Here is a 19188-nt window from a genome sequence, read left to right on the forward strand (position 1 = left end):
TTTATTTTTTTTTTCTTTTTTTTTCTTTTTTTCAAGACAGGGTTTCTCTGTATAGCCCTGGCTGTCCTGGAACTCACTCTGTAGGCCAGGGTGGCCTCAAACTCAGAAATCCGCCTGCCTCTGCCTCCCAAGTGCTGGGATTAAAGGCATGCGCCACCATCGCCCGGCCCCTCTGGGCACTTTAATGGACTTCTACACCTCTGCCTGGGTATACCTGCCTGATACCCTGACACCTTTGGTAGGGTCCTTCTGAAACTGAGGACAGGAGGCAGGGCTGTTGAGAGGCATGGTTACCTCTCTGATGGGAACAGAGAGGAATCAGGGGTTGCCTGGAGCCCTAGGGTCAGAGATGAAGCCTTGAGAGCCCCATGAGAAAACTCTAACTCAGAAGTGAGAACCTTCCGTAGCCCCAGTAGCTTCTCTTGTATCTGGGAAAGAGGGCACACAAGGTATCGTGCTGCCTAATTTGTAGATGGGCACAAGCGGGGGCGGTTTGTTCAGCATTCTGTGTATATGTGGAACGGTGCCATGTGTGGAGGTCAGAGGACAACTGGCAGGAGGCAGTTCTCCCCTATCACCTGCTAAGCCATCTTCCAGGCCAAGACTAAGATTTTGATTAGTCAAGATTAGGGAAAGACCAAAGGAAGGTGTTAAGAGGCAGAGGCTTGGAGGAGACACAAGACCATGCTGCAGTGGTAACCTCCACCCCAGTCAGGTTGCCACCCACCGCCTCGGGTGTCATTCGGGTGGAGTGCAGCGGAGGTTGTGCAGGAAGGCCATCTGGGCCTGTGCAGGTGGCAGAACTGAGGCTGCATCTTTGGGATTTTCTGTGAGACAAGAGGGCCCTGGCCATCCCTACCATGGAGTGTGGGAGCTGGTGATGACCAGCTTGGTGAGGGCAGGAGGCAGCAGATCCCACAGGAAAGAGGAAGTGACAAGGGTTAGAGAACAGCAAAGGAAGCTTGGGAGGACCTTCTATATCCCACGTGTGGCACTGTTTTTCTGAGTCCAAGGCAGCATTTTGCAGTGGATACGGAGACAGGGCAGTGCAGGACTTGAATTGAATCATCACCTCTGATGATAACCACTTGATGCTGGTGGGGAACCAGGTGGCAGAGGAATCTGAAGCCTTGACCGAGATGTGCTCGGCTGCCTCCAAGTGACCCAGACCCCTCTTCCCTCAGGTGAGAACAAGGAGACAGACAGATGTTGCTGGAAACACCAGCACTGTCATGGGCATACCATCCGCCCCTTCTTGGACTGTGGCCATCACAACCGATGCATGCATGCTGTCAGCCACTGCGACTGTGAATCTAGGTGAGGGCCCCCTTCATGGGGACCCATTCCCTTCAGGTTTCCCTCTTCAGGTCTGGCCTGGTGCTGCCAGCCTAGCCCCAACTTTTAATCCCTGCTCTGCTCCAAGAACAATGAATGGGGAAATCTCTTGGCAGCCTGGGCCAAGCCCAGAAGCAGCTGGCTGTCCCTCTGGGCCCCTGGGGAATCGTGGAGGTATGGGGGTCCGGCTGAGTATGGTGTGTGGCAGGCTAAAGGACTGCTCAGAACACAAATAGGAGTAGCTCCCAAGATGTAGGCCCGACCTGCTCCAAAGATGGGGTCTCAACCTGCTTCAACATCATCCATGCCCCTTGCTTTGAACTCATCCCAGAGAAGAGTATGTGGAGCGGATCTGGTACAGCTGGTGAGTGCCAGCTGGCCAGTGGTGACGGGACAGGACTCCAGGGTACCCTGCTTCAACTCCATTAATTTCTTCCTATTCCTCCTCCCAGGTGTAGAAGCCATAGGCCCGTCTCGGTGGCAGTAATTCACCATCCCACCCACTATACATATATGACAGATGACCTAAATGATGAGGATGAGGATTCTGAAGAGAACCAGCTTCCCATCAAAAAACATTTAAGTCCCAGACTCACTGACCCAAGCACAGAGTCAGCCACTGGGGATCCTGACTTATCAGTGCCCATCACCATCTGGCGTTCTGAAAGCCCCATGGACAAGCGTCAGGAAGACAAGGTCATCAAAAATATAAAGAAGAAAAAGGAGAAAGAGAAAGACAAGGAGGAGATGGTGGATGAAAAGGCAAACTTGAAAAATGCCAAGGGCAAGTTAACTAAGAAAAAAAGCCCAGTGAAGTCAGAGTCTTCCCCTGCAGACTTGAACCAATCAGTAAGACCAGTGAGGACATCAGAGTCCAGCCCAGAAAGCCGGGAAGGGCTGGAGAGTGAGGAGAGTTATGGGCGGGGTAAAGAAAGGCCCTTCAGTGAAAATACTGTAGAGTCATCATTGCCCAGAAAGAAAGAAAAGTCCTCTGCCAAAAAGAATGGGACAAAGAACGTGCACACCCGGAAAACAAGCAAGAGAAAATCTCCCCCAGTACCCAACCCCAATCTCAGTTGAGGCTAGGGCATCCAGAGTGAATAAATCAAGCCTGTAACTGACCCCTACTGCTATTCTCTCTCCCTCCAACAGGGCCTCTTCTTGTGGGAGGTGGCTGGCTCTGGGCCTACTAGAGCCAGGGGGCCAAGGGTTGCAGGGATTCTCTAAGGGCAATCCTGCTTTCAAGGAGGAAGTATGTCTATGGGAAGTTACATAGGAGGGAGAGAGAACTCCTCTCAGGACCAGGTGAAAGAGTCCATCTGGGGAGTGGGTGGGAGGTGGGAGAACAGTGTTGTCAAATCCATTCTGTGGTGGGCAGCACTATGCAATACTATCTTCAATAAACTGAACCTGCCACTCACTTAGCCTGCCTCTCCCTCCTCAAGTGGCCCCAAGGGGAAGGGCTGTGGCACTGTGGAGAGATGCTCCTCTTTCCTAGCTGGGGTGGTCCCAGTCCTCCGCCACCCTTGCAGCAGACCTGTTATGCTGGAGAGAGTAAAAAGGAGTTCCAGTAGAAGGCCAACCCTTCCTACTAACACAAAGAATGAAGAAAAGTGGGCACAAGTTCAAATGCAGGCAGCAGTGCAACCCAAGAGAGACAAAGGACAAAAGGCTTTACTTCGCCCGCACTAAATAACCGTGAGATGAAGCCTCAGTGAAGAGAGATCAGATGTGCAGAAGAAAAACAGCCTTAGAAAGAACCAGAGCCAGGGGGCTGGCTGCCACTGAGCCAGGAAGGGGAAGAGGTGTGGAAACAGCTCCTTTCCCATGGCCTATGTGTCAGAGGGTGAGCAGGTGAGGGGGACCGGTGGGCCAGGAACTAACTTGCAGAGGCTATCAGAGACTAAGGGCCAGCTGGGAAACAGGGGTGTGCATGGCTCCCAGATTTTGGTGGCTGACACCTGCCAGGATTTCATATTGCCTTGTATATGTTTCCTTTCTCTTTTCACAAATAGGACAGCCAACCTAAGAAGCTATTGGAGAGATGGCCCCAGCAGTTAAGAGAACTCTTGCAAAAAACCCAAGTTCCCAACACCCATAGATGGTTGCTCATAGACACCTATCATTCCAGTTTTAAGGAGTCAAAGCCATCTTTTGTTTTTTTGTGCACACACCCACACATAAGTACTTATGTAACTTAAGCCTAGTTAGTGGTAGTAGCACACACCTTTAATCCCAGCACTTGGGAGGCAGAAGCAGTTTATCTCTAAGTTCAAGGCCAGACAGCCTGGTTCCTGGACAACCAAGGCTACACAGAGAAACCCTGTCTCAAAAGCAAAACACAAAAACAAAACAACAAACCCCTTGAGGGCATGTGTGTCATTTATGTAATTCCAGCCTTCAGAAGGCAGAGGAAGGACTGCTGTAAGGCCAAGGCCAGCCTAGGTTAGAGACTCCACCTCAACCAACAACAGATGGAAGAAGCCCACACAGGGTCATGGGGCTCAGAGCAGGAAGGGAGGTGACCCCAGGCAATGTGAATCCTGGACTCTCTGGTAGATTATGAGAGGAAGTTTTTGGAGTTCCAAACTGCTGAAGCAGCCCTGTAGAGCGAGGGAGCTGGAAAGGCCTAGGCAAGCACTCTATACAAACACTGTTTATTCAAATGACAGGTGAGAAGCAGGTGCAGTTAGGTGATGAGGGAAGGCAGGCAGGCAGGGGCTGGCAGGTCAGCACTGCTCCACATGACCCTCACAGTCCTGCTTTGACAGTCAAGGTATTGACATCAGGACCAGAAGCACTTAACTTCCTTTCCCTCCTGCCCCAAACTGAATAAATAGCATTGGTCTCCCCACACAGGCTGGGGACATATACAAGTTGAGCTTGATGCCTCATTATAGCCTGTCTCAGGTGAGGGCAGAAACTCAAAATGGCTTCCAGGGACATTACAGACTACTCCACCTTTGCTCTCCTCCCTGCTCCATTCCTCTCCCAGCCTGGCCCCAGGACAGGTGATTAGCACAGGCCTGGAGTGGGACAATTGCTGCTTGGTGCACACCAGGCTCACAAGGTCATCCAGCCTGCCATCCAGCCAGGCTGACCACTAAAAAGAACGTCATTTCACGCCACTTTATGGACAAAAAAAGAGGGGCAGGGAGTGAGACTATAAGTGGCCAGGTCTTCTGGAGCTTCAGAGGTAACCAGAGTCCGAGGAACAAGCCCCCTACCGATCCATCTCGTCCAGGAGTGGGGTCGCATCGCCAGCAATGGACATGGGGGTGCTCTCGATCATGGGGCTGGGGGAGGGTCGTGGGGTCAGCCGCTGTTTCTGTTTCCGTCGTTCTGCCTCCTTTTCCTGTAGCCACTGCTCGGCCATCTTGCCCCAGTCGATAGCTGCATGGCTGTTGGACCTAGAACAGGAAGGAAAGGCCTTAGACACTAGGATTCTTCTGGAATTTTGAGAAGGAAGCCTTCCTATCAGTCACTGGTGAGAAATCACCTTCACAGAAAGGAACCTGACATTTACAAGAAGCAACCCGCCTTGGTCTTTTATTCTTCCCCAGAAACCAATGCCTATGGGAGCATTTCATAGGTCTTGGCTTTCAAGAAGATACACAGTACCTGCTTACGTTAAGTCCTAGGGCCACACCCTGTTCCTAGTCTAACCAGCCTGTGTTATCCACTATCTCTGTACTTACTTTGGCTGCTGTTGCCGTTGTCTGGAGCTGGAGGAAGGCTGGGGCTGGGCCTGGGTAGACTGTGGGGTAGTGCTGGCCTGGAGCTGGTGGTATTGTGGGGTGGTAATGGGCTGGCTCGGGGTTGTATAGGAGTAGCTTGGGGTCATTAGTGGTGTGGCCACTGGCTGCTGGGCTGGCGTTGGGAACACCTGAAAAGGGGTAGACAGAGAAATAGGGGGATGTTGTGGGTATACTTGACTTTATTGTGAATTTCTGGAAGACTCTAAGAGTTGGCTCTGAATAGTGTTTTCCAGCTGACCCACCTCAAGCAGTATTTTGGGCAGTACAGGGAATCCAGCAGGACAATACCAGCAAAAACAGTAAACCACCAATCTTGAATACCTCAGGTAGGTTGAGGGTTCCAAATATCCCACAAGGCTCTCTGCAAAAGCCAGCCCCCACCCCCACCTTTTTAAAAAATTAACTTTTTGAGACATGGTTTCTCTGTGTAGCCCTGTCTGTTCTGGAATCACTCTGTAGACCAGTCTGGCCTCGAATTTAGGCCATCCCTCTGCCTCCCAAGTGCCGGGATTAAAGGTGTGCACTGCCACCATCCAGCTATCAGGCCCCTTCTTTTCCCTTCCCTATCAAATGTGCTAGAGGTAAGGAACATCTGTTAGAGACTGCTCTTAGGCCCAAGCATATAATGCTCCTAGTAGAGGGCATGGCTAGAGGTGTCTAGAGGATCTGGGTCTGTATATGAGTGTTTATAAGATTGCCCCCTCTCCTCCTCATCCTGTTCAGAAAGAGTCCTCCCAAAAACATACATGGTAGGCGCTGCTGCCTCCTCCGCTGCCACCGTAGCCATACTGGCTGGAGGCCCACTGGGCTGGGGTAGCATTGGGGTTCTGTCCTTGGCCTGTCACAGCAGCAATGGCACTGAACATCTGTGAAGTCATGTTCTGAGGCAAGGCATTCACAGCTCGTGTCAGATCTGTAAATACAGATATCCGTGTCAAGGATGCAAGTCCCTCTAGTTCCCCACTACCCTACAAGTCTCAGCCCCAAACACTGTACCTGCAAGATTAATGTTGGCTGGGGTGGCATTGATGGAAGCAGGGGTCCGAGTTCTGCTGCTGCTACTGGGAGTGATGCCTGCAAGAAATGGAGACAACCAGTTATGGTGCTCAAGAGAGCTGCTTCTGGCTTCCTAGTTCAAGGGTCAGAAGAGGAAAGGAAGAGCGGCGAAGGAAAGCTGTACAGGCCAGTAGATGGAAACCCTCCCTGCTCCTAAGAGGCTGAAACAGGGGTGAGGTAGCTGATAAACAGGGTACAGCAGAACTCACCTGGTACAGGATCCTGATAATGATCCTTAAACCACCTGAAGAGTCCATTCACAGTTGGGAAAATCTGGCCCCGGTACCGGAATCCTTCAGGAGTCACTGTTACATATTCTATCCTGAGATTTTATAAGTAAACAAGCATTAGATACAGCTTGTCCTAGCTAGTTTTATGTCAATGTGACATATAAGCTATAGTCATCAGAGAGGAGGGAGCCTCAAATGGGAAAGTATAAGACCTCCATAAGACCAGTATATAGGCAAGCACATAGATCTATTTTTGTTTTTGTTTTGTTTTAAATTAGTGGGGTGGTGTCATCCCTGGGCTGGTGGTCTTGGGTTCTATAGGAAAGCAGGCTGAGAAAGCCATAAGGAACAAGCCAGTAAGCACCACTCCTCTGTGGCCTCTGCATCAGCTTCTGGCTCCAGGTTCCTGCCCTGTTTGAGTTCCTGTTCTGACTTCTTTAATGATGAACAGTGATGTGGAAGTGTGAGCCAAATAAATAAACCCTTTCCTCCCCAAATTGCTTTTGGTTATGATGTTTCATCATAGCAATAGCAACTCTAACTAAGACACACTTGTGGCCACCAAATAACTATCAACCATATGTATAGTCATAATGGGTGCTGGAGGAGAGATGAGAGGGAGAGGCTGCAAATGACAGAGCACAGTCAAGGGTAAGGAGGCCATGGCCTTGTGCTGAGTACAGGCTGCCAGAACTGTTCTAGAGGCTAACTGGAGACAGGATTCCTTGACTGGGCAGTTATAGAATATCCCAGGCAGGTCCATAAGCAGGGAGAATTCTCTGGTACTCTATAAAGTGCTTAGTCTACCTTCATTCCCTATTTCTGAGAGTAACAGTGGTGACAAGGATGGGCCTTAGCTTCATCCTGGACCTGGGTCTAGCCTGAGTTCTGCACTTACCACCTGTGACTGCACCAAGCACTACAGCCTATAAGGCCAACCGAGTCACGAGGACTGGTGAGGCAAGTACACAAGGCAATCAACAGAGTCACACAGTGTCGTGTTCTCTCAAGGAGAGCCAACAACGGCTAAGAGACAATGCTAAGCATGGTGCAATCCTCACTTAGACCCAGCCCAAATGTGCTTCCTAAATCTCCATACAAAGATACAGGTCAGGGAGTCTGTGCTGCCTTCTATGGGAAGCCACGCTGTTGAACTTGTTATTTCAGGTCACCTCAGCTGGCCCTCATCAAACATTTCCAGTCTTACACGGCCCTGGCTGCCACTCTGTGGCAGGCATTGATGTGGCAGGAAAGCAACCAGAAAAGAGCATGATGTTCCAGGTGCCAAGTGTGGCACAAGGCCCCAGAGCTCTACTTAATGGCCCACATGTGACCAGTACAGAGCTAGAGCACAGATGTGTATTTCTCTGCTAGGATAGAATGGCTGCTGGCAGGTCAGGTCAGGTCAAGACAGCAGGTATTATCACTAGAGTGTACAATAGGCTTAAGCAGATCAGCCTAAGGAAACTGGACGCAGGCTCAGGGTAAGCTAAAGGGGTGCAAGAACAGGAATGTCAAAAAATGCAGCCTGCCAGTCACCCATGGAAGGCAGCAGAGGAGGCGATACCTCCACCTCACCCACTGCTTAGCAGGCACAACATATGTACATCGAGGCATCAGTGAGCGATCATGTGCTAAGAGTTCTGGAAAGGCGGAAAAAGGGAGCAAAAAGGCAAGAAGACCAGCATGACACCCTTGCCTAGCCAACATTGCAGTGCCTGGACAGTGCTGGTAAAAGGGACGCCTTTTCTAGTTCTAGGAGACTCTGGTTTTTGTCTCTACTAGACATGTCCAACCTTCTGACACCACGATACAACACTATCATTTACAAAGTTCATGCTTGAGAACAACACAATCAACTTATATTAAAGAAAAATAAAAGAAAAGAAGAAAAAAAGAAGTAACAAAATAATAAAAAAAAAGTCACAAAAAAAATTCTCATGGAGCTTAGGATCCTGTGCAGGGTCACAGCCTAGACACATGTGCATCAGCCACGACTTCTGTTCTGAACAGGGAAGAGGACAACAAGGTAGAAGCAGAGGCGTGGCCTTCTCCTGGTCCGTGTGTGGACCCCAAAGGCAGCAGCATCTCAGCACCAGTGCTCACCTGGGTTTACCCCGGGGCTGGTATCCCAGGAGGAACTTGCCGGGCAGTTCCTTGCAGGCACAGATGAAGTAAGGGATGAAGGTGGGCTTCTCCTTCTTAGTTTTGATGAGCAGCTCCTCTAATTTCTGGGGGGTAGAATGAGGGGGACAGGTTGGGATGGTAGCATGCTTGGGATACAATGACTGGTGCACACACACACATGCACTTTCTTTATCACTGAGTCCCTACGCTCTCCCTAGTGTCCACCCATGAGAGCCTAGAAGGTGTCCAGAGGGTCCAACGCTCACCTTTCTGTCCCCACCACTACAGTCCTGGTAATACTTGTGGTTTAGAAGGTCTCGAGCAAAAGAAGCCATGGGCTGGACATAGCGGGCAACAATCTCATCCAAGTCTTCAAATTCCTATAGGAAGAACAGAAGGTCTCACACATCACATCCAGCTAAGACTCCAGCCCTTTATCAAACCCACCCTCAAGAGACAAGAGGGCAGGGTCTGGTGTCCTGATCCCGCTAACCCTCACTCCACTGTAAAGTCCCTTGAACTCTCCAGCTGCCTTGATTGCATCCCAAACACTACTGACCAGCATAAAGTGGCTTTTTGGTTTTGTTTTTTTAGTTTTTTGAGACAGGGTTTCTCTGTGTAGCCCTGGCTGTCCTGGAACTCACTCTATAGATCAGGCTGGCCTCGAACTCAGAAATCCGTCTGCCTCTGCCTCCCAAGTGCTGGCATTAAAGGTGTGCGCCACCAGTGCCCGGCACATAAAGTGTTTTAGGTACTAACTGTGATGATTTTCTGGTATTTAAGAACAACAGCGAATTTCAGATTTTTCCTTGTTGAAGACAAAGACCTCATGTGTTTGCATTTTTTCCCTTCCTCAATAGGTGTCTCTAGGCTCTTTTAAACATTGAAATATAAGCTGGACAGTAGTGGCACACAACTTTGATCCCAGTGCTTGGGAGGCAGAGGCAGGCAGATTTCTGAGTTTGAGGCCAGCCTGGTCTACAGAGTTCCAGGACAGCCAGGGTTATATGGAGAAACCCTGTCTCGAAAAACAAAACAAACAAACAAACAAACAAAAAGGGAAAATAAAGCTAGTACTTATGCTACAAACCATTGAGCTTCTGTTGCTCTGCATAACTAAAATATGAATGTGTCCAAGTTACTGTCAGGTGAAAGCAACCAGAAAGAACTTGCTCAGGCATGGCCCCACCTCACTGTTGATCCAGAGAGTGGCTCCCAGGCTGAAGGCATTTTCCTTGCCCTCCTCTCGTACATCCACATGCTGGTAGATTCCGTCACTGACTTTCCAGGTCACTGTCAGGTGGTTTTCACCCTTACTGCTGGGCCTAATGATAACATCCCCTTGGTCCATGGTCTCCATCATCTTTTCTGCTTGCTTGAAATTTATGTTATGGAAGGATGGATGTGCAATCACTCGCTTGATGTATGCTGAAAAAGGCAGGAAGAGACAGACCAGGTGACAGGTTAGGAACTGACAGTGATAGGACAGTCAAAGATAGCTTTGGCCCACCACAGGACCGAGATACTGTCACACTTTCTGGGCCTGGATTCTATGAATGAAGTATTAGCCCCAGCTCTTAGGCTATTTGAGGAAATGAAGTTTAGCAAAATGTACATGGGAGACTGTGGGTTCCAGTCCTGCTCATGTCTGCCTTTCAAGTCTCTAGGTCCCAGAGCTTTGAAACTGAGCACATGCTGTGGTAAGCCGACGCACAGGAAATCTGCGGCCTAGGTCTCTGGTATAAGCGGTATTCAGGTGCAAGCCTCCTGAGGGTCACTCACTGGTCCGCTGCTGCTTTCGTTTCAAGTCCTCTTCCTGCTTGTGGTCTGCAGCTTCAGCATCAAAGTCATAGTAGGTGTCTTTGGGCAGCTTCCACTCATTGTTCCTGTCCATGAGGTCTGAGGTCCGGCAGGTCAGGTCTGCACTGAACTTTTCAATATCGATCTTCATGATACGGCAGTGAACAGTCATCCCCACCTAGATCCACAGAACACGTGAGCTGGGAGGGACAGACTATCTAGCCCAGTGCTTTTCTTCACATAAAAGAGCAAAGCCCAGTGAGGCAGGACTTGCCCAAAGTCAGCTATGCAATGAAGGAATCTGGGGGCGGGTGGGTGTACCTCGTACCAGTGCCGCTCACTCTTAGATTATCATCACAGGTACTCCTCCCATGCTGTTATCTAAAGCTCATGCCCCCCCTTTTTTTTGAAAGGAACTGAAGTAATAGCTGTTTCTGGTATTTTTCCTGATGAGTCTTTCCATGTAAATATTGGCTAAACGCAGTCTGTTTGGATACTGTTGAAAATCTTAGCTTCATTAAGATTAAGGATGTCTTTTTTGAAGCACATGCCTTTAATCCCAGCACTTGGGAGGCAGAGGCAGGCGGATTAATGAGTTTGAGGCCAGCCTGGTCTACAGAGTGAGTTCCAGGACAGCCAAGGCTATACAGAGAAACCCTGTCTTGAATACGTCCCCTTCCCCCCATGTTTTTTTGTCAAGCAGTTGCAGTACACACTTTTAATCCCAGCACTTGGGAGACAGAGGTAGAGGCAGGTGGATCTCTGTTAGTTTGAGGTCAGGCTTGTCTACAGAGCAAGTTTGAGGACCAAAGAGCTGCACACAGAAACCTTGTCTCAAAAACAAACAAACAAACAAGTCTCCTTTGATCCCTAAGTCCATAGCTTTCCCAGATTCATAAAGGGTATGATAATCAAATGAAAATGGCCCCAAGGGATCATATTTATATGCTTAGCCCCGTGTTGAGCTGTTTGGAAGGTTTGGGGAGTGTGCACTTGTTGGAGGAGGTGTGTTACTGAGGATAGGCACCGAGACTTCAAAAGCCCAGACTAAGCTCAATGTCTTCCTCTGCCTATTGCCTAGGAATCAGGATGTAAAAATTCTCAGCTACTGCTTTAGAGCCATACCTTTCTGTTACCCACCATGATGATCATGGACTAACCTAAAATTTAGGTAATCCCCCAATTAAATGCTTTCTATTATAAGTTGCCTTGGTTATGGTGCCTCTTCACAAAAACCCTGAGTTCAGTTTCCAGCACTGCATAAAAACAGGTATGGTGCCGGGCGGTGGTGGCGCACGCCTTTAATCCAAGCACTTGGGAGGTGGAGGCAGGCAGATTTCTGAGTTCGAGGCCAGCCTGGTCTACAGAGTGAGTTCCAGGACAGGCAGAGCTAAACAGAGAAACCCTGTCTCGAAAATACAAAAACAAAACAAAACAAAACAAAACAAAACAAAACAAAACAAAACAAAACAAAACAGGTATGGCATATGTCTGTTCATTTTAGCACTTGGAAGGTAGAGGCAGGTAGACCAGAAGTTCAAGGTCACCCTCTGCTATATACTGAGTTTGAGGCCGACTGGGTTACATGAGGTCCTACCCTTGAAAACAGAGTATTTTATCCCCATGAATCTAGCACTTAGACCCAGAGATCTGAATTTTTAAAAAGATTTATAGCTAGCCAGCGGTGGCGCATGCCTTTAATCCCAGCACTTGGGAGGCAGAGGAAGGCGTATTTCTGAGTTTGAGACCAGCCTGATCTACAGAGTAAGTTCCAGGACAGCCAGGACTAAACAGAGAAACTCTGTCTCAAAAAACCATTAAAAAAAAAAAAAAGGTTGATTTTATTTATGTACATTATGCATAAGTGTTATGCATAAGTGTGCTTTGTCTGGGTATATATCATCATACCAGAAGAAGGCATGGAATCTCATGGAACAATTATTACAGACAGTTTAAGTTGCCAGGTAAGTGCTGGGAATTGAACTCAAGACCTTTGGAAGAACAGCCAATGTTCTTAACCACTGAAGAATCTCTTCAGTGCCTGGAAATCTGAATTTGATCCTTGGACCCCACATAAGAAGCCATCAAAACTAAGGTAGAAGTGGATCTACTAGTGCATGCTTTTAATCCCAGCATGCAGGAGGCAGAGGTAGGTGGATCTCTATACAGTCTACAAAGCAAGTTATAGCTGGGCCTACAAAACAGTATTGCCCCTTCCTCACCCCCCAAAAAATCCAAATTGACAACTCTAGGTGGAAAGAGAGAATGAAACCTGGTAAAAATTTACTCTTTGAACCCTAAGTGCATTCACTGAATGTCTAGCTAGAGCTAGAAAGAACTCTGGCACAGTTACTTTTGGTTGGTGGGTACACACACACACACACACACACACACACACACATATCCTGGGGATAGAACTTGGACACACAACTCACGGAGCCCGGTACATGGCAGCCTCAGGAGATGATAGGACAGAAGGGAGCCAGGAGATTTACTGCCAACCTCTCCCTTGGAGGTTCCTTCTGTGTGGCCCTGTTCCACTGTGAAGCTCAGAGGTAGTCTATCTGTGGACAGAGCTGTGCCACACAGCCTTTGAAATCTCCTGAGCAACACTGCCCAACACAGAGAACAGGCAGCGCTTTCTTGTTTGTGATGTTGGGTCTCACTTCCTGCCATGTGCTGAGAGCACAGCTTCCCACACAGGAAGGAACCCTCTCCCAAAGGGCTGGCAACCAGCAGACACTGCTTTACAACAGAAGACAAAAGCCACCACTCATTCAGATGCTCTACCCAGCTTCTTCTAGTTATTATAAATCCTTTCTACTCTTCCCACCAGCAGTCACTGGGAACAGAGCCTAACTTCTGGTGGGGGCAGCTCAACGCTAGAAAGCCCAAGAGAGCAACTGAGCCTGGTTGCCATCTACCTTCACTCGCTCTTCTGGCCTCTTCACCACCTTGTCACTGAGGAATTTGGTAGGGATGAAGCCAGTGACACCGTTGTCTAGCCGTGTTTTCACACCAATGGCCTGGCCAGGGCATGATCCACTGTCAAAATGGTTCCAGACCTGAAGAACAGAGAAGAGGACTATTAAGATTCTGGAGCTCATGTGTACAGAAAAGAGCAGTCAGGGAGGCTGGAGAGATGGCTCAGTGGTTACGGGTATTCATTGCCCTTACAGAGGATCTGGATTCAATTCCCAGAATCCACATAGCAGTTACAACCAACTCTAACTACAGTTATAAGGGGTCAATGCCCTCTTCTGACTTCTGAGGGCACCAAGTACACAGGCAAAATATTCACACCTAAAATAAAGTGAATATATCTTAAAAAAAAAAAATTTTTTTAAAAATAGCCAGGAAGCAAGGAAGATGACTTGGTGGGGAAAGGATGAACACAGTAGGAGGAGAGAACCCACAAGGTATCCTCTAACCTCCACATACATGATGGCATGAACACACACATAAAATAAATAAGAAAATGAAAAACCATACAAACCAACAGGAAAGAGTATCCAATCAGCTACCCACAAAGGGAGAGGGTGACACCCAGAGCACCTGGCTTGACGCTTGGCACTAAAGGCCATTAGACCTTTCACACTTAACTGATTCACTTTCTAACCCCACTGCAACCCCTTTTGTTCTGTTCTGCTTTAGTGAGTGTAACAAGTATCTATGGAGGAATCTGCTACAACAGACCTAGTAAGTGAAAACCCAGAAAATGCTGGGTGGCTTTAGAAAAGAACATGATAGTTGGGTGAGGTGGCCCACGCCTTTAATCTCACTCAGCACTAAAGAGGCAGAGGAAGACAGATCTCTTAAAAGTTCCAGGCCAGCCTGGTCTACATAGCGAGTTCCAGGACAGGCAGGTCCACACAGAGAAACCCTGTCTCGAAAAAACAAAAACAAAAACAAACAAACAAACAAACAAACAAACAAGGTTCTCCCTCTGCCTCTGTGTACTTGTTTGGATACTGTGACCTGAAATATTCCATTTCTCTCTCCTCAGCAAGCTTCAGGTAAGGAAGGTCACTGTAGTAAACAGCACATTACCTCACTTAGCTCAGGGAAGTTGTCCTGTTGACAGAAGGGGCATTGCCATAGCCCTGTCTCATCATTTCGGATGGCCTGGTCATAGCTCTCACCCTGTGGGCGCCTGTGAGCAATGCCAGTAACATTACAGATGATGAGCTTTCCTGTAGGTAAGAAAGCAGGTTAACAAAACAGAGAGCTGATTCTGACCCACTCCCTTTGCTGACACAACATCTGTTGATTTCTTTCTCATCCTGGAGGACAGAGACTTTCCCTGGATTCAATTCCAGGAAACGATGCCTGTAATGACCCCATGATGTTCAAAGCAAGCTACCAGTACAACTTTACTTCTACTCTGGCAGTGTTGGGGACTGAACTCAGGGCCTTGCAAACACTAGGAAGTGCTCCAGCAATGAGGTACAGAGCCCTCTTACTCTGTACTGTGAGACCCACTCTCACTAAGACTGTCCTTAAAATTTATAATCTTCCTGCGTCACCCTCCCAAGATGGTGAAGCACCAACAGATGCCTGCATGAACAGAAGTGTAACTTGATCTCAATTTTGACTTCCAGTCTAGGCCCTACATTCTTTTCCAAAATTTGTTCACTTGACACAAACTAGAGACACCTAAGAAGAGGAAACTTTAAATGTGGAATTAATTCAATCAGACTGCCATGTGGATAATTCTTAATTTTTGGACCACTAATTGATGTCAGAGGGCTTAGCCTATTGTGGGCAGTGCCACCCCGGACAAGTAGTCCTGGGATGTGGAAGAAAGGCAAGTCAAACAGGAGTCTGAGAGCAAGCCACTAAGCAGCTTTCCTCCATGGTGCCTATTATACCAGTGCATGCCTCGAGCTCCTTTGATGGCTTCCCTCCATGATGGACTCTATCCTGTAAGATTGTAATAAGCCCTTTCTTCCTCAAAAATTGCTTTTGGTCAGTGTTTTTATCACAGCAGCAGGAAAGCCAACTAGGACAAAAGATCTCTTGGCTCTCCTCACTTGAAGTGTAAACCTGTCTTTGTTAGTTTTTCAAGACTTCTTAGCCGGGCGTTGGTGGCGCACGCCTTTAATCCCAGCACTTGGGAGGCAGAGGCAGGTGGATTTCTGAGTTCGAGGCCAGCCTGGTCTACAGAGTGAGTTCCAGGACAGCCAGGGCTACACAAAGAAACCCTGTCCCGAAAACAAACAAACAAAAACCAAACAAACAAAAACCAAACAAACAAGACTTCTTTGTGTAGCCCTGGCTGTCCTGGAACTTACTCTGTAGACCAGCTGGGCCTCAAACTCAAGAGATCCGCCTGCCTCTGCTTCCCCCGGTGCTGGGATTAAAGGCTTGTGCCACCATATCCTGTAAATCTATCTTAATTTCAATTGGAATCACTTTTCAGTTTATATGAATGCCATAAGTACCCCCAGTCCCCCAATATACCATTCCCCAAGTATAAATACAGCCTCATAACTTACCAATGTAGAAGGTCTCTGGCGTCTCTTTGGTTAACATATTGAAGATCTCCTCTGTATTAGGAGAGCGGTAGGCTGTGCGGAGGTCCTTATACCTACAGCTGAGCTCTGCTCGGATGTCATAGAGTGTGATGTGCTTGTCACCATAGCCCTAAAGAAAAGGCACATCAGGAAAGCCTCGCAGCCCTCAACCTGACTCACTGGAATTTTTATGACAAGAGGCAGCAGGCAGTTTTATACTGCCTATGCTTTTTCTTCCTGTCAACACTTACTACAGGAAATTCTCCTTCACCTCTTCCTTTCCCTTCTCCCTCAATGGCGTCTATGTTTTCCAAGTGGCCCCTGAATGTGTCATCTTCCTGCCTTAACCTCCTGAGTAGCTGGGATTAGTTATTCCAGGTGTGTGTCACTGCTCCTACCTTAATAAAGCAAGCTTCAAAGCTACCCACAGGACACTGTTCTGTAAAGGACGTGCTTCAGGAAACCCATACAGGAAGGAAGCCATGTAAAGCTCCGCTGTTGGAAGGAGGAATAAGGGCTTCCCTCTGTTCTGCCCTCACTTTAAGGATGTAGTACCCGACACTTTTCCTGGCTCACTAGTGAGTGGCTACAAGCTTCCCTCAGAGACCTAGTATATACAGCATGGGCAAGGATCAAGGCTCTAGTGCAGCAGTATCAGGTTTTTCTGGACATCCGCTATGCCATGCATGGCTGCTTGAGACTAGTTCTTGCCTGCCAGGGCCTACACAAACCTACCTGCCTCTCTAGTTCTTCTGCAAAGGCATCAAGGTCTAAATCCTTCAGTCGCTCCGGGTTTTCCAAGATTTCCTCAAGGGCTCCTGCAGGATTGGCATCTTCCGCAGACTCATCGTATTCTAAGGCATCCACTGCCATTTTCCTGGCCCACTCATACGTTTCAGGGTGGACTCGAGAGCCATCAAGAACTTCAATGTATGAGTCGGTGCTGGAGGAAAGGCAGAATTGGAGCAAGATTAACAACCCAAATATCCACCAATGTGGAACTGGCTGGGCAAACCAGGGTACTCCATATGATGGAATACTACACAGCCATTAAAAAGAATGAAGTAAATTTATGTTTGCTGACATGGGGAGATGGCCATGATATTTTGATATGTGAAAAATGCACTGCAAAACACTATGAGCCATGTGATCTCATTTTTGAAGTAAATGAGTAGTTAGTAAATGCATAGCAAAAATAAAATTTAGAAAATTGTAGTATACATAAAAACTGTTATGGTAGTTTTCTCTGGGGGGTGGAATTATGGGGGACTTCCACTTTCTGTATAATAGTTCTTTATGTTGAATTTTATATAATGAACTTATGAGTCATAATATAAAACACGAAGGGGGAAGAAAACCTCTGAAAATTTGCTGGCAGCTGTTTTCCCCCATAAGCCTTCCCAGGCTGGTCTTGCCCGTGCACTCACATGGGCCTATGTTATTCGTGGAGTGTTACAGCAAAGCTGAGTGGAAAATGAAGTTTTAGAACTTGAAGCCTATCCCCACTGACTTCCATTACTGAATGAGGAGCTATGTGCCCGTGGAAAAGATCCTCCAAAGACTGAGTTGGTAACTTCTGGAGAGGAAGAGGTCAATAGTGAAGTCTCAGTACCACCATCCTAAAACAACAAATCTCCCCGTCCTGAACCTTTCTCTTCACACCCATGCTTGTTCCCATGGCCCCTTGCTGTTCCCAACCTCATCTGCCTGTGACAAACCCTGAACACGATGCTCTGTTTTCTCCTTGAAGATGATGCTGGTGTTTTCCTGTCCCTCTCACATGTCAACGCCTCTCACTGATCTTTTCCATAGGGCAGGGGCAACTTCTTACCTTTTCTTTAAAACATTGCCTAATTTCAATGGCCTAGGGCCCTTTCAAAGGCCTAATTCCCAGAAGCCCCAAATTAATGCCCAAGGAATTGCTCCTGGCTTGTCTAAGCAGAGGGTATCACCTGTCCCCCAGAGAAGCAGTGTCGATCTTGAGGAAGCCAGCACAATTCATGAAGACTTTGGGACCCATATGACACATGGTGACCAGCTGAGTCCGGCTCTCGAGTCGAGTGTTGTTCTGTTTCAAGATCTAGGGAAGAGGCTGGAAGTGAGTAGGGCAGTAATTGGGCCCTGCCTCCCTAGACGGCTTTCTGGCTTCTGTTAAATACTATGCTACAAACTCTGTCAGACACTACCATGTTATCACCCAATAATGCCTTTAATGGGCTACACCTTACCTATCAAACTAGGAAAAGCAGGGTGTAGTGGCACACCCGTGTAATGCTAGCATGTCAGAGAGAGAATAAGAGTTCAAGGTCCTCTTCAGCTACAAAATAAGCTTGAGGCTACCCATGGCTATATAAAACTCTCCCTCAAGAAACAAAATCAAGCCCAGGCAGTGGTGGCACAAGCCTCTAATCCAAGCACTTGGGAGGGTCAGTTTGAGGCCATGCTAGTCTACAGAATAACCAACTAACCAAAATCTCCAACCAAACCAAACCAAACCAAACCAAACCAAAAGATGCCATGTAACTACATGGCTTGAAAGTGTGTCAACTCAGTGGTGGCATACAGCTTTAATCCCAGCACTTGGGAGGCAGAGGCAGGTGGATTTCTGAGTTCCAGGACAGCCAGGGCTACACAGAGAAACCCTGTTTCAAAAAACCATTAAAAAAAAAAAAAAAAAGTGTGTCAACACATGCATAATAAGCATCATTAGCATTAGAAAAACAATGTCATGAATGGTGGTGAAGCTCATGACACTGTTTACTGGGTGACAACATGGGCTGAGTAATTCTCAACAACCTACTTTACCTCTCTGATCTGTCAATCATATTGGCAAAAATTCTTCACACTTAACAAAATGATTGTTTTTAATCAATACAAGCCTACCTTCAGCAGGTGGGTCCCTTTCCGGGGTCCCAGGCCACAGACATACTGAATCAAGGCCTGGCTGTAAGGATGGGCAATGGCACGGTTGACATCGACCCCGACCTCATTGACCCGATTGATGAATTCACAGTACAAGGCACTGAGCAGCTCCTCTTTCACAACATGCTCCTACCAACACAGCAGCAAGTAAGGTTACTGTGTCTTCCTGCCCACCTAGCCTACTCGCCAATCCTACTCACCTGCAAGGGATGAAACTTGAGACACAGGATGTCTTCATCAGAGCTGCACACCTGGGCAAACTCTATCAGAGGGTCTTGGATGCGCCGCGCTAGAGAGACGGCTTGTCTCAAAACTGGTGGATAATCCCGGAACTCTGCCTAGAACCAAAGGAAGGTCACAGAACCTTAAGAGTGTTCTCAGTGACCAGGAAGATAAATCTTTACCACCCCGGCTTGAGGTCACTTTATCTTCCTTGGGCCCTTC

General features: G+C 47.9%; 2 protein-coding genes across 2 annotated transcripts in view; one reads left to right on the forward strand and one right to left on the reverse strand.

Annotated features, from left to right (window-relative positions):
* Nucleotides 1–1157: 1157 nt before the first annotated feature.
* Nucleotides 1158–2462, forward strand: Proca1 (protein interacting with cyclin A1). The gene is made up of 2 exons (XM_031350641.1): nucleotides 1158–1317; nucleotides 1788–2462. The coding sequence occupies exons 1-2, from the start codon at nucleotides 1283–1285 to the stop codon at nucleotides 2413–2415; spliced, it is 663 nt and encodes a 220-aa protein (XP_031206501.1). The 5' UTR covers nucleotides 1158–1282; the 3' UTR covers nucleotides 2416–2462.
* Nucleotides 2463–3975: 1513 nt separating this feature from the next.
* Nucleotides 3976–19188, reverse strand: part of Supt6h (SPT6 homolog, histone chaperone and transcription elongation factor) — a 39196-nt gene continuing 23983 nt past the window's right edge. The window contains exons 22-37 of the mRNA XM_031350640.1: nucleotides 18945–19082; nucleotides 18706–18873; nucleotides 17775–17902; nucleotides 16558–16765; nucleotides 15805–15952; nucleotides 14357–14499; nucleotides 13231–13371; nucleotides 10289–10484; nucleotides 9696–9934; nucleotides 8773–8886; nucleotides 8486–8610; nucleotides 6359–6471; nucleotides 6090–6167; nucleotides 5840–6006; nucleotides 5034–5221; nucleotides 3976–4745 (exon numbers count right to left, since the gene is read on the reverse strand). Coding sequence (XP_031206500.1) covers nucleotides 4559–4745; nucleotides 5034–5221; nucleotides 5840–6006; nucleotides 6090–6167; nucleotides 6359–6471; nucleotides 8486–8610; nucleotides 8773–8886; nucleotides 9696–9934; nucleotides 10289–10484; nucleotides 13231–13371; nucleotides 14357–14499; nucleotides 15805–15952; nucleotides 16558–16765; nucleotides 17775–17902; nucleotides 18706–18873; nucleotides 18945–19082 — 2481 coding nt within the window. The 3' untranslated portion in view covers nucleotides 3976–4558. The remainder of the gene's footprint in view (nucleotides 4746–5033; nucleotides 5222–5839; nucleotides 6007–6089; nucleotides 6168–6358; nucleotides 6472–8485; nucleotides 8611–8772; nucleotides 8887–9695; nucleotides 9935–10288; nucleotides 10485–13230; nucleotides 13372–14356; nucleotides 14500–15804; nucleotides 15953–16557; nucleotides 16766–17774; nucleotides 17903–18705; nucleotides 18874–18944; nucleotides 19083–19188) is intronic.

This window comes from Mastomys coucha, unplaced genomic scaffold (genome assembly GCF_008632895.1).
Source record: "Mastomys coucha isolate ucsf_1 unplaced genomic scaffold, UCSF_Mcou_1 pScaffold5, whole genome shotgun sequence".
Classification (NCBI taxonomy): Eukaryota; Metazoa; Chordata; class Mammalia; order Rodentia; family Muridae; genus Mastomys; species Mastomys coucha.